This window comes from Trichomycterus rosablanca, chromosome 20 (genome assembly GCF_030014385.1).
Source record: "Trichomycterus rosablanca isolate fTriRos1 chromosome 20, fTriRos1.hap1, whole genome shotgun sequence".
Taxonomy (NCBI): domain Eukaryota; kingdom Metazoa; phylum Chordata; class Actinopteri; order Siluriformes; family Trichomycteridae; genus Trichomycterus; species Trichomycterus rosablanca.
The window spans coordinates 24,577,377-24,592,192 of NC_086007.1; the positions used below are offsets into that span (position 1 = coordinate 24,577,377).

General features: G+C 39.0%; 1 protein-coding gene across 1 annotated transcript; it reads left to right on the forward strand.

Moving 5' to 3' along the window:
- Window positions 1-226: 226 nt before the first annotated feature.
- On the forward strand, window positions 227-1,571 carry LOC134334638 (ubiquitin-associated and SH3 domain-containing protein B-like). The gene is made up of 4 exons (XM_063017048.1): window positions 227-369; window positions 453-559; window positions 649-758; window positions 1,011-1,571. Exons 1-4 carry the CDS (start codon window positions 227-229, stop codon window positions 1,140-1,142), a joined length of 492 nt encoding a protein of 163 aa, XP_062873118.1. The 3' UTR covers window positions 1,143-1,571.
- The last annotated feature ends 13,245 nt before the right edge of the window (window positions 1,572-14,816 follow it).

The window sequence follows — 14,816 nt, forward strand, 5'->3', positions numbered from 1 at the left end:
GCTTAAAACAACTCAAATAAACCAGAATAAATGTACAGAAGGTGACTTACTGTAAGCCCAATCCTTAAAGACAAGACAACATACCTTTAGAATCTCGTGGGCGGTTTGTGGACTACAGCGAAGACTAGGTGAGCTGTACATCAAAGTCAATAGTAGTATTGGCTCTCTAGTAACGGCCTCAGGCCTTGGTAACATCACAGTCCAAATAAGATCTCTGAGAACAGGTATGCAGCAGGATGGAAAGGTTAAAATCAGAGTGGAACCAGGCCTGTTTGAGTGGACTAAATGGGTCTCTGGAAACTCTTTACCTGCATGGATATCACCCATAGCTCTTGCTGCAGCCAACCTTAGTGTGGACACGACGTACAGGTACAGGCAAATGTTGTTTACTGACATATTATACGACATCCATTAGAATCAGATGTGGTCATTATGATCATACTGTTTCACAGACCTCACATACCCATTACTAAACTGAGTGTGTCCGAGTCCTGTGACACCTACATGAGTCGCAGCTACAGAGTGACCAAAGACATCCTGGCAGGATGCAAAAATAAAGGTAAAAAAAAAATATGAAGCTTGTTTTTCAGAACTGTTTTGGATTGTTCGGCACTGAAGTCCTCAGAGTTCTTGTACTTATGTTACTAGGAAACAATCTCCTTATCGTGGCCCATGCTTCCTCTCTTGAGGCCTGCACCAACCAGCTCCGAGGCCATACCCCAAACAACACCAAAGACTTCATCCAGATTGTTAGGAAGGTATGTGTTTTTCAATCGTTTCCTTTTCACCTTCTTTCCTTCTTTTCTTAACAGTTATCACATCGCCCCCCTCCCTGTTTCCCTTTCTTTTTACTTACTGTGTTAGTCTGAGACTGGAGATCCGATTTTGGACCGTCCGTAAAGGAGCACCTGTCTCACATGTTCCTTTGTTTCTCATTGTTTGCAGTGTTGTTTAAATATCACCCTTTTACTCATCAAAGTTGTTCCAATAGTGTCGATTTCCTTTTCTAGATTCCATACCTGGGTCTGTGTGCATGTGAGGAGCAGGAGACAGGTGTATGGAAGCTGGTGGACCCACCAATCCTTCCTCTCACACATGGACCCAATCACAGCTTCAGCTGGAGAGAGACCCTACAGCATTAATGACACTGATCTGTCCACTCTGTCAACAACTCTGGCAGACCGTACATTCTGCTGTCTAACATGACGTGTTCTAGAGGAGAGCTACAACGCTAGCCAAATTAAGTGTGCCTAAACACTAGGCATTACAGTCAAGTTTTCTGGCACATATGTGATGGACTGATCCTGTTATAAGCTTCACTTAGTCTCAGGACATTCGTGACTTGTAATAAATAATAAACACATAAGATAAATGGCACAAAATCCAGAAATAACTAAACTGCAGCATAAATCTGTTAAAAACAGCATTCTTTATGAGAAGCCTTCCTTGATAGATTGAAGATTACTGACAGTAAATTTTGTAGCATATATATTTTTAAGTGCCACAAAGGATTTTGCCACTGCTTTAATATTTAACATTTGTTGCAAATAAAGACAGTTTGTTTACTGGTTTATATGCAAAATTTCTGATAATGTATTTTGCATAGACGTTAACTGGCTGCCCAACTGCTCTTAGACTTTCATCTTAAATGCCAAAATGTTTCCTATTTTTTTCTCTTTACAGAAACATTTTTCAAATGATTCCTTATAGTAATCACTTCAAGAAGTTCATCTGCCTAAATTAGGTAGAAGACCGAATTAGAAGAGCACAGTGGTGCAGCACAACTCCAGGAACAGAGATGGTATATTATCGCCTTCCGGGGTATGTTGTATCTAAGAATCAATGAATAATACCCCCCTCCACACACATAGCCTATAAAGTCTGTGTAGATGCCCGGCAGGCCAATAGCCCTTCTAGGATCTGGGTTCGCATGGGCTACAGCAAGGGTGTCTAAACTTTTCTTGTTGGGTGCCAGACACAAACCATAGACTCTGTAATGAAACAGTTATAGTACATAATAGGCCTACTTGATTACTAACAATTGCACAAACGTTTTTATTTTGGTGACAAACGTGTATATTTCACTCACCAGTCAGATCATAATAAGGAAGATTATTATACTTCTTTAAGTTGAACGTCCACACTTACATCTGTTTGCAATGTTTATCTAAAGGCGCAGGAACGTTAATACTGTAACATGTAAGTAAGTAAGTAATTTATTTATAAAGCACATTTACAACCAAAGTGCTGTACATGTTGAATGTACCTGAGTTGCAGAAAGAAGAGTTTTAGACTGGTTTATAGCGACACACGGTGTTCAAACTAGGAATTGCCTTTTAAAAAACGTAAATAATAGTGGGCCAACTTTAATTTTGTTTCTAAAACACATCGCCTGTAGTTTGGACACTCCTGAGTTAGAGTAAAAGACCATTACGCCTCCTTGATGGCTTGTGTGTAATCATGTAAACAAAGCAAGGATTAATTATCTATAAAGGAGAAACAGGAACAGAGGGTCAGATCATAACAAATCATAACAACCTGTCCAAAAGTTCATCTACTGAAGCAAAGTACTTAAAACATTACACACATAAAGTAATACAGTCATGGCACTTTCTATCATCATTCAGTTTTTAAAATGGCATAAAGACAGCACAAATATATACCTCTATGTCAAAAGATTAGGTAATACTAATAGAGTCAACAATGCTTGTGCTAAAGAAGTTAATAAAGCTCTTGTTAATGGAGTTAAAGCTAATATGTTCTCCAACGAGGGGGAGTGAAATATCTTTGCCTGTAATAAGCGGTTAGCGGCGCTAGGTGGCGGTACTGATTTGACCTGCTCGTTTTGGACTCCTCTGCTGCTTCTGCTGAAGATAAGAGGTCAGTGCTGCAGCCATGAGGTCACCAACACAAACCAAATAAGAAAAGCTGAAAGTGTCCATATCTGGTGAAGCACCGTGATCTACTGAAGTACATTTTTACACTACAGACTCAAAATCCTTCTGTTTAAACCTTTCAGCACTTAAACCCAAACATGTCTTGTTAACATGTAGGGACAACAAACCATTTAACAACTACAAAACAGGTTTGGATTTAAATGCTGAAAGGTTCTAGAATGAGTTGTGTCTAGAGACATGTTTTGTTTCCTGAACAACAGCAGTAGCACTTTACCTCCAACATGCTGCACATCTCATTCAATATACTAACAGATAAAAAAACAAACATGTTTTTAAACCTCACCTGAAAAAAAAAGAATAGGCCTTGTTAGGATTCTCGATGAAATCTTTTGTCGAATGAAGACTAGGAACCTCAGAATTAGCAATTAAAATATAATTATTTATTTAGAAAAAAGAAAGGAAGTCTCTGAGCTCTGAAGTGACCGATCACTGCAAGTTTCTCTCTGTCTCTCTCCGTCTATCTCTAATTCTCCCGATCGTTAGAATCCGACCCTTTTTAAGCTATCCCCACCAGGATGTTCGGTCGAAGTTTTAGTTGTTACCTTACATGGCGATTTCTAGAATCATTCTATCTCTGGGCAGATTTTAAAGTTAACTCAAGTTGTTTGTCTGAATTAGCATACACTTCTTGTTTTTACATGCTTTGTTTAGTCTGTTGTCTAACACTTAGGCCGGCTGCTGACCTCCGCAAACTCTACTTGACCCTGTTCATCTTTTTTCTCTAGTTTGTGCAGTTGCAGCTTCCGCTTTCTTATGCTAATGTTTCTGTGTACGTGCAGATCTTACATGTTCATTCTAAGGCCTATTGATTATTAAGAATACAGGGTCAAGTTGTTCCAAAATCTCCACAGCCTATAGAAAAAAATTGTCAAAATAAATGCAAAATAAAGCGTACTGCTGAGTTGCTGATATGTAGCATAAACAGAATTATAAAATAAACTGATAATTGGTTGGTGCACTTTACAGTATTTCAAATTCTTCATTATTTTATTTATTGTATTTTTTTACTTACTATTTCATTTACATGTTTATTTATTTTACATTATACAATTCAGTGTTAAAATAGTTAGAAATAATACATCCAGCCCATAATGGCATGGCAGGTGGGCATGCTACCATATTTTGCGCCCCCTGCCAGGTGAGCTGGATAAACCTGCTGTCTGTAAACATGTAACATGTTTTTGTGTTGGCAATGTTTAAATGTTTGTTTATGGCCTGAGTTAAACAAAATGTGCTTGAACTGGATAGTTAATGCCGATCCATTTTGAGCTGCACTGGGTAAGATTTTTGTCTAAGAAAATACTAGCGCACTAAAATGTAAACCCATAACAGCAATGGCAGTCACGTTATAGACATGCTCACACCAGTCCTTCACTCTGCATCCAAAAACATGGCAGACCAATTGCTGAACTAAGAATAGTATTTGCTGCAGAAATAACTGTCAAACACATAAATGTACTCCGGAAGCATGACTAGGGAAAATATTGCCAGACTAAGTACTGCTGCAGTTCGAAACCTCCTGTTGTAAATTTAGCTGAATGATTTTCTTTCCTGGACTAGAAATAGCCAATTTCAGCATAAAAGGTAAAATAGGGCAACTGTAAGGTCTACTTGTGATCATGAATATTTAATTTTATTTAATCTAAGCTTTTATTACGTCTCTCTCTTGTCAATTCGGTTTGGGATTTGTAGCCTGATTTAATCAGCTGATATATTTGTTTTTCAATGTTAACATTGCCCTCCGTGTAGCCTCATCAGATTAGATTGAAGAGGCTATTACATGGGGGAACCTAGTTAAGGTCAGCCTCTTTCACTGTGGACAGGGGATTTTTGCTTATGTTATTGATTGAAATAAACAAATTGTACTAAACCCAGGCTAATGAGCAGTTCAGGCTGTATCAGTAAACAAATTTTTCACCTTTTATCATCTGCTAGGGTGCAGTTGTGGCCAAACTAAGTCTCACGGGCTGCAAACATAAATTAGCCATCTAATAATGTATAATTGGAATGTAAATCACAGGTCGAATCACCTCCACTGTTGTGAAGGTTTAAAATATCTTAATTTAAACTGCAATAATCACATTATAATGGACCTGAGGCAATCTTTACAGACTAATTACACAAACTGCAAACCGCCTTATTTCTCCCCTGTCTCGCACCTGACACCTGTAATAATTCTGTCTCAGACCACTTTGATTCACTCTTGATTTCTGGCTGTGATTGGCATTAGAAGAGTCTGATAAACGGTTAGAGCATTTCATTCCACTAAAATCCAAGTCATTATCGGAGTGCTCTGAATCCCTGCAATCTAATAATGCTCTCTGTGTTCTTTTCAAGCTTTTAAACTAATTTGTGATTGATTGCTAATTATCAGTGATGGAGCCTCTTGAGACAGCACTTTCCCATTCTGAGTGTCCACCCCATCTTTAAACTGTTTGAAAGGAGCTATGGTTGACCTGGCTCCCTGTGGACAGTCAATAGGCAGCTGCCGGACATTTGACTGCTCATTGATGTTCTTTTGCCAATACTGGAAATTGCTTCTCAACGAAAATAAACCACATGCCATGTAAAAGTCTAGCCTGGTTTTAATAGCACTGTAGTCACTGCTCAACATGGTTAATGCCATTATTGAACCCTTTATTGGGTATTTGTTTAATACCTCCCTCACCTGCACTTTGCTTGACAGATCCACATTCCTTAATTGCGTAACCATTGATTTCAGGTCCATTCAAAGAAGAGAGAAAGTGGGAGAGAAAATACCCTCTTAAATCCTGGACATATATAAGTGTGTTCTGAGGAAAACAGTGAGAAGAAAAGGCACAGAAGCCCTGGATCTTCTACAGGACAGTTTGAAGTGGGATTTGCTTTGAATGAAACAGTTTTCCTATGGAGCCTCTTTATTACAGGCTGCTTACTGCTGACCAAAGTGGACTTTGTTCCTGATGAACCAATTTTACACTGGTCATTGGTTGTCTTGCTACCTAAACAGGTGGGTGATTTGTAAATTATTTAAATGATGATAGAGAAATAGCTCAAAATATATTAATGTTGTCTAATTGTTAGGAGCAAATTTCCCCCAGTAATTGAGGCTTAAGTGGCAATCTACATTGGAATGTTATTTAACATGTAATAGCACATTTGATGGAAAATAATATCCAAAACATTGTCCTAATTAATTCCTTTAAATGTAAGCTGAATATGAATTATATTATTAAACAGCCGTAGTAAAGCAGCAGCAAGCACTTGTGCCAATTTTGTGCCAATAGGCGGCGACAGAGCTTTACAGTAGCATTGCTAAATACATTAGCACTAGCATTACATATTAGCAAAAGTCTCGATTTAATTATATGGACACACATTTTGTACAGTTCTATGCCATACAATATGTTACAAAAATGTATATAACATATAATTTTGTAATACAGATGTTTTATTTCAAAATTAGAGGCACCTTAAGTTTTAAATATGCATAAGCAGTTTGCAGTGGTGGTTCAAAGCATTGATTTGTTAAATTCAGTTTTTAGGTGCTTTATGTTACCTGGTAAAAAGGTTGTACATCAGCTTTTTTCCAATACTGTTAGTCTTTAGTATTCATTAATATGAGGAAAATATAAGCAAAACCAAGTAAGTTTGAATAAAACGAAAATTCACCCACCACAAATTACAACCCTAATCCAAAAACAAAATAAGATCGATGGCAGTAATTTGCAAATAATTTTTGATCTATATTTAATTGCAATCAGTTTAAAGATTACATTCAGCTGTTTGTATACACCAATTGAACACTTTATTTGGTTCACTTATCCTGTATGTACATTACATTAATCATATAGAGGAACATTCGGGAATACAATTACTGACTCTTGCCTATCTGTTGTTGTATCAACTTTTCAATCAAAAGTGAACCACATGGCTCAGGTGGCGAAGCAGTAAAAACACATGCTGGGACCAGAGCTGGGATCTTGAATACATCGTATCGAATCTCAGCTCTGCCTGCTAGGCTGAGCAGCCACATGAACAACGATTGGCCTGTTGTTCAGAAACGGGTGGGATAAAGCCTGACAGGGTCTCTCTCTCATAACTAATGCAATTACGACCTCTGCTGGCTGACTAATGGTGCCTGCACAGAGATGAGAAAAGAGTGCTGTCAGGGTGTGTCTCTCTGTACACAGTGCTGAGCTGCACTGCACCCGTCAAAGTGTAGGTGATGAGATGCATACGGCTGCTGCCCACGGAGGGGGCGTGGGTTAGCTTCGTTTTCCTTAATTAGAGCAGGGATTGGCATTGGTGGAGAGGAAGCATGATGCAATCAGGCAATTGGTCGCACTAAAAAGGGAGAAAAAGGGGAAAAAATGCATTTAAAAAAAAAAGGGAACCACAATGGACCCCTACTGACTAGATGTTATTTGTGTGGCGGACCATTCTTAGCACTGCAATGACACAACCTTGGTAGTAACACATACCCTGTTAGCACTTGTTGTAGGCACTTGGTGTAGAGTCAGAGACAAGAGCTATACTGCCTGGCTTCTTGAGACTCAGAACCCTTACCCCCCAACTAAAATCTCTTGGGGTTGATCCCACCCCAGCACTCGAAATTTGCTCACAAGGAGGGCCTCAAAGTCCTTGACCGAATTAAAACCTTGCTTCCTATGTAGGATTACTTCCTCAGCCCGGTCCCATGCTTTAACAGTAAGCCACGATAGCAGGAAACACTCACTTTCATTCGGTTTAGAATACAGAGTGAACATCATGTGAAGTTCATACTGGAGCATGAATGTTTCAAGTGGCAATATAAAGCTGGGGTGCTTTAAAGTGCAAGGTGTGTTAGCGGGTGGCTGCATGGCATCTGAAGCGGGGGAATAAAACTGGTTCCTTGCTTAACTTGAACAGCCATCAAAATGGATTTGCATTCAATCAGCTATTATTGAATAATCGTAGTCGTAGTACTTATCCGACTTTGGTTTACTGGTAAACAAGATAACCAAAGCCAAATCCATAATCATAACAGTAGGCAGGCACAAATTAGATACCAGGTCATTTACAAAAGTACACAGGAACAGGGCAAGAAACAGGACACCAAAACACAAATCAAGGTACAGATCTTTTAAGAAACACTTAAAATACATGCTATGATACTTCGCAAACGGAATCAGAAAGGCATGAGGTATAAATACACAAACTAATCAGTGGATGATGGGGGTAAGTGTAGACAATTTACAGGCAATCAATAACTGACATGGAGTGCGGTGACAGACATGCAAACAAAACATAAACACATGGAGGGTTGCCATAGGGTGTTTCTGAGGGGGGTGTAGAAAGGGAAGTGATTGTTTAGGTTCTTTCTGCTGTGTTCAGTAAGTTCCACACTATTATGCAGTGAATGATAGCTTTTCTCCTGCTTACCTCATCTCTGGTCTGAGAGCATGGTGTCAAATCTTGTTTTGTGCACCTGTCAGGGAACGATTACTTATGGTTTCATAAACTGTTCACTTCCAGGTTATCAAAACAGTTGTACTGACGGGAATGATTTAGGTGTTTATAGTTTTTTTAACTGTTGTTTGATTAATTTGTCCTTGAGATTGCTAGAAAGATTATTAATCTTCACCATAATTGCTAGTTTTGTGAAATCTTCCCAAGTAATGGCAACAGTCAGATGCAATTTGCACAAATCAATTTGTAAAGCACCAATACCTTTTTCTTTATAGCATTTTTAAAATATAAATATGTATTATAAATACATATTTGTGTATAGGATGTAAATAAACCTGAATATACAGTAAATAAGAATGAAAGTGGTTAAATACTTCCCCCCATCGGATATCAAAAGTGTGTTTTCAGTAATAAAATTGTTTCCATACATTCTGCCATTCATACTAATGCCATGGTACAAAATCTGGTACAAAAAACACTAAGCTAACACTTCAAATGCTAATCCATCTTTAGCAGCATGCCACTGAGGCGCCAGACATAGCCCTGCACCTGTAAGAACTGAAAATTACCCCCCCTGTCACCACTAATTTCCACGGCAGGTGGGCTTGTTAAACAGCGTTAGCTGTTACAGTGTAAAATAGGCTAAAGTTAAATATAATTCATTTTCTATTTTCTTTTTTTTTCGCTTTCGTTGGTCAGGGTCACAGTAGGTCTGGTGCCACACAGACACACTTTATTTAAGGAAGGAATAAACTATGAAATGGTGTCCATCCATGGCAGGGTATCGCTCCACCCATGTTGTCAATTGTGGGAAAAAAACCTGGAGGAAGCTTACAATGGGAAAATGTTCCAAACTCTACACACACAGTGACAAGTTTTAATGCTAGCATAACCTGCTCCCATGTCAGGCAGTAAATCCCCAGGTTTGTCCTGCATGTGATTCTTGAGTCTGGACAATCCAGGCTGTGTGTTTGACTGGAGTAGATATTACAAGTGGATAACAGGACTAGGGGCAAGGGCTACTGGCTGCTCTCATGCTGAGGTCTTTCAAGAAAACAAAAAAAGTCTTTATGCTTTAAAGTAGCTTGAGCTTAGTGCTTTTATGTTGTTCGTCTTGTTGACAAGCCTCCTCCTCCCTTTTTACTATTAGAGGTTGTTTTGTTCCCATGCAGTCTGGTCACCATCTTTACTTTAGTGCAAGTGCTCTTGTGTGCCTTTGTTTCACATGGCCCTTGACCTTTTCAACAGATCTGCAAGCCAAGCAAGGTCCCTTTACTATTTAATCTCTCCTTCCTGCGGTCACTTAACAGGAAGCAGACTGCAATCAGTCAGAGGTTTAGTTTAGCATTTTCGTGTTCACTTTGCACAACAGAGCTCACATGGCATCTGAAGGTACAGTATGTTTAAATTGTGGTTATGTTTTTATTTTAGAACAAAAATTGTTCAGCTCTTTTAGCTGTTGTCATTATTTTGCTGAGTATCTTGGAGTCTTGGATATACTTAAGTTCACCTCCGCTCAAGTAGGTCTGAGGACTGATGATCACACTGTTTTAACACTGAGTTTGTGATGTACTGCAGTGCTGTTAGAGTAATTCCAGCTGCTCTGTGTAGCTCTTTTGTATAATATGATTTTAGAATTTCAGAGTTTCATGCTGCATACAGGAATCGTATTGTTTAAGATTGTATGTTCATGATGCAACAGTGAATTATGCTGTAACCAGGTTAATCGGCGAGCTGGATGTTGCTGGGACAGTATAGGACGCCGTGTACACTGACTGCAGTTTCAGTAATGAGCAGCTGTGAACTGACAAACTAAGGTCAGTGAGGGATTGAGTGGGAGGAGAGCGAGAGTGGCAGGCTGAAAGATTACACACTTCTCACCGGACTGATACCTTTATTGTACAGCTGGTTCGAACGCTGCCGATGTCTATGAAAAAGTGGGTCAGCAAATAGAATTCACAAAAGAGCTCATCAGTATGCAGAACAGCAATCAGGTAGATGTGTTTGGGTGTTTTTTAAACAAGCGTATTTGTAACAGTTATAAATATAGTAAGGCAAGGTTTTGGAGGTTGTGCTTTGTTGTATGAATTTCATGTAAGTAAAATTTAAATATCTGAAATGACTTGAACTTTGGACTTAGGATAAGTTCTTCATAGTTCTACAATAAAGTATGGGGATTTAGGCACTGTGGTTTTGTCTCTGAAATAGTCTCCAAAGGTGTATTTATTTTACTTGGCAAAAAGAATATTCATAATTAATAAAGTAATCATATATAACTTGTTTTTAATAAAATATGTATATACATGGTTGGCATGGTGGCTAATCTACACATCATTTACATCTGTCGGTCCAGTTACTTCAAATTGGCTGCCTGGAGTGTAAAAGCAATTACTGTTGGAAGAAGGAGATAGCAAGACATTTAGGATTTGGCTCGTACCCATTGACTGTTCCACCAAAGCATTGACAAGTGGAAATGACATTGTTATGTCATGGCTTGGAGACTTAGTCTGCTTGTTTGCTTGACCTTCCTTTATGTAACAAACATACTAGTGTGGATTAAACCATAAACCACAATTTTGAGGCTCAAAACCAGAACCAACTTCCCTATTATGAGGTAAATCGAATGCAGCGCTGTTGGTGGTTTTCATTGTGATGCTTTAGTTTATTGCCATGTTCATCTCTTCCCCTGTATTGCTAAAGTTAACTGTGATGATGTGAAGCCGCTTTTGGTTTTTATTGATTTGTTGACATTGTTCAATAGGATGTCTTGTGCATTTTTACCCTCATTTCAGAGCTTTCATGCTAATTTCTAGTTTTCTTGTTTCTTTGATCAGATTTAGTGAACTTGTCGTGGTTTGGATTGCTAAGTTTAGATTTTCTTTGCATAACTTGCCTGCCTGATTTCTGACCCCCTTCAACCCCCAAACCACAGACAATTACCTTGATCTTTGGAAAGAAACCTAGTACTGAGTGTATTTTTACCAGTCTTTACTACAGTATCCATACATTGCACAGCAAAGGTAGTGAAGGAAGTAAGTGTTCTCCACTAAGTTTCATTTTTATGACTTAAGAATCGGATTGCTGTGATCTGTTTTACCAGAGGAAAAAAAAAGGATTTCAATTAAACCAAAAAGGCAAAATTAAATAGATTCCTAATGAACCCGAACCAGAAGATTGAAATAAACATAATTGGTGTCACAAATTCACTAGAAATTTCCTGTAGGATCAGAGTCAGTTTGTGACCCATCTGTAGTCGAGTGGACCTTGGTCATGGTTGTGTTTTTTTAAATCCTGCTTGCCTGAGAGGCAGGAACTTGAAGAGGGGTGTGTGAATAAAGCAGGGAGGGAGCGAGGCAGATGGAAGGTGGGACCCAGAGCCTGAAAAAAAAGAAAATCTTGTGTGTAAAAGTGTGTCTTTCATTTTTGGCACATGCTTGCTGAGGCTTGCTTGGCTTCCCTGAACCCTAGCTTTTCAATTTGAGTATGTGGAAGGTAAAAATCTCTGCTGTTTTGCGTTCACTGCGTACCTGCGAGGGGCAGTGGATTCATCTCATCAAAAGAGGGAAAACAAAACATGTAGCTTACCTGGCACTGGCTCTGCCACTGAGACTCGGGAGAGAGAAACTTCAGAGCAGAAGGTGAGAAATTTGAGGAAGAACTCGAGCATACAGACTCGTATACAGTTTTGGTCAGTATGTTTGAGAGGTGGCTTTAAAAGGAAATGATTTATATAGATATTATACTGCTGTTTACATGATGGTGAAAGATGGATGGATTGACACATTGACATGCTTTGAATCTGCACTGTAACCTTTCTAATTGGTCTTTTGTGCTGCAAAATGAGAAATAATAGATACATGTGATGCTAAAAAGGGCATCCAGTTGATTTTTTTGACTGTGTGCCATGTGGGTGTGATGTGGTAGATTATTATTGATTATTATTATTATTATTTAGATAAATTGCTGTTTGTAATTGAAAACTATAGACTTGTTGCTACTTCGAACTTAGGAGTTCAGAATCTTGGCGCTGGTGTGCTAGTGTAATATCCCACTACACCACCTGGGCGCCCTATACCAGGATTTTTATAGATTGTTCCTGTCGTTTTCAATTTGATAATTAGGGTTCATTTCAAGTAAGCTTTATGACAAGCCATTGTCTTTTTAGTCTCATGGTCATTTCAAGACAGTACATTAGATGCTAAAAGCTGGACTTTGTGACAAGACAGGACATGAGGTGACCTTTTAAAACAATAACCTGCTGTGTAAGTCCTGCTGTACACAGCAGATGAAGTGTGAATTCTGTGTTTGTTCTAAAAGCGCTTTGTTTTGTTTTATTACTTTTTTCCTTTTTTTCCCCAGTGGGTCATGTCAAATTTCCCATTGCACTCGCAACCTCATTCACATCCAGGACATAACGCTGGCCAAGGAGAGCTGCATGTAATCACACGCCTCCTCCGACACTCTGGATTTCTACAGAAAGTCCGATACAAACTCAGGAACAAGCAAACTCTCTGTATACTACTGTAGAAAGTAGGCTTTGTTGTAAGGTTTTCTAACCCGGATTCCCTCCATCAGCCACGCTAATTGTGTCTGTAGAGCTCCCAAGTAGGTCAGCAGCACAGCTAAGACTTGAGCCAAGCTCTCCTAATAGGTCCAAATGCTAGGACCAAATTTTGGACTTTATTTTATGGCCAGGCAAGTTAACACATCACATTTGCAAAAGCAAAGGGTCGTTTTTGACTTTCGGTCATACACACTAGCTGTAGGACTAGATAAAAACAGAAGTAAACACAATGAGCATGTGTAGCATCACCATGGTGGTGACAACGCTGCCTTGAGAGATCAGGGAGGGCCATAATTTATAAGGAGGACTTACAAGCGTGGAGAAACTGAAGAGATTCAGTATGGAGGAATGGTCTCAGGTCACTGGTCATGTGGTCTTCAGTCTCACTAAGCCTAATTGGAGAAGAATCTCTGCAGCATTCACTCTCCTGTGAGAACTTTTGGACCAGGACTATAGAGGTTTACATCCACTGAGGTTGGGTGATAAGTTCTGGCTCACGTGCTTTTCCAGTTCACCCAGTATTTGTAAAACTATTTGTTAATGGATTTTGGTTTGTGCATTGTCAGTGTGTTATTAATACCTGCTCTTGTTTGGCTCTTATTCTTTTTTTAGTATTTCCCTTGTGGATATTGTTTATAAGACAAAGTATGGGAACATATCTTTAAAGCCACATCTAAGAACATCTAATTAAGAGTCATCTGTCTGGTATTTTAATGACTTTTGTGCTCTGCAGGTAGTTGGTTGCCTTTCAATTATTTCTTGATGACCAGATAAACTTGATGAGAGCTGCAGTAATCATTCCCAGCAGGTTTTAGTGCAGTTAACGACACTCTTACACCATAATAGCGATCAATAGAACAACAAACCAGCCTACTAATAGTAACCTGCCCCCCCCAACCACCACCACACACACACACAAGAAATATTAATGTTGTCTTTTGCACTTATTGTCTTTTGTACATGTGTAAATGTGTGCATTATGTATAAATGAGTGTATCCATCCAATGCAATCCATCCATCCATTCATTCATCTAATCCAATCAATTCATTCATTTATTTATCCAATCCGATCCATCCACCCATCCATCCATCCAATTCAATGCAATCCATCCGTCCATCCAAACCATTTGTTTATTGTTACTGTATCTCTGTTTGATAAAACAAGCTGCAGATCTTCACTGTTTGTCTCTGTATAGGATAACACTGCTGAATTAGATTTATGGGATAATAAAAGCTGTGCAGGGCAGTAACAGCAGAGTTAGACTCTCTGGGCCATACACATGTCACACATTGCTCTCTTCTAGATCTACTGCACGGTGCATGTATGTTCAATGACTCGGACATGTAGTGCATCTCTATGCTTCTGTCACTAATTTCACTTTGGACTGATTAGGCATGGATCATAATCAGAAAGACTTGTTTTGAACCTTTACTGTGATGCTCCCTGCTCGTTTTTCATCAGCCGTTCATCACAGAGGTATAAGACAGTAAAACGAGCTGTATTTCTGGCCTGATGAGCTGAAGAAAAAACAAGAGAGGGGAATTGCATCCGAGGACAATAATGTCCTGGCAGGGTGGAGATTGATGCTGCTTTTTGTGTTGCTTCCTAACCGACTAACAGCGATAAAACATCATACGGTCTAACTCAGATTTTATTGTTTTGTATGGGTGGCAGAGCAGTCTGTTTCTATGGCTCTTGCATGTGAGTGCTGATGATTAAAACCATGTGAAGTGTCATTCCAGTAATTCATTCATCATCCGCTAGTTTAATGTTTCATGTTGGCAAAATATCTAATACTCTATTTTTTGCATCCATTCAATTTAGCCACCAGGTCAATTTGTTGCATGTGCTGATTGTTGTGTCC

Excerpts from the sequence above, each read along its gene's own strand:
- LOC134334638 (XM_063017048.1), top strand. The coding sequence starts at position 227 with ATGCAGCAGGATGGAAAGGTTAAAATCAGAGTGGAACCAGGCCTGTTT. Across the intron at positions 370-452 it reads AGTGTGGACACGACGTACAG|ACCTCACATACCCATTACTA; the intron begins GTACAGGCAAAT and ends ACTGTTTCACAG. Across the intron at positions 560-648 it reads GGCAGGATGCAAAAATAAAG|GAAACAATCTCCTTATCGTG; the intron begins GTAAAAAAAAAA and ends TTATGTTACTAG.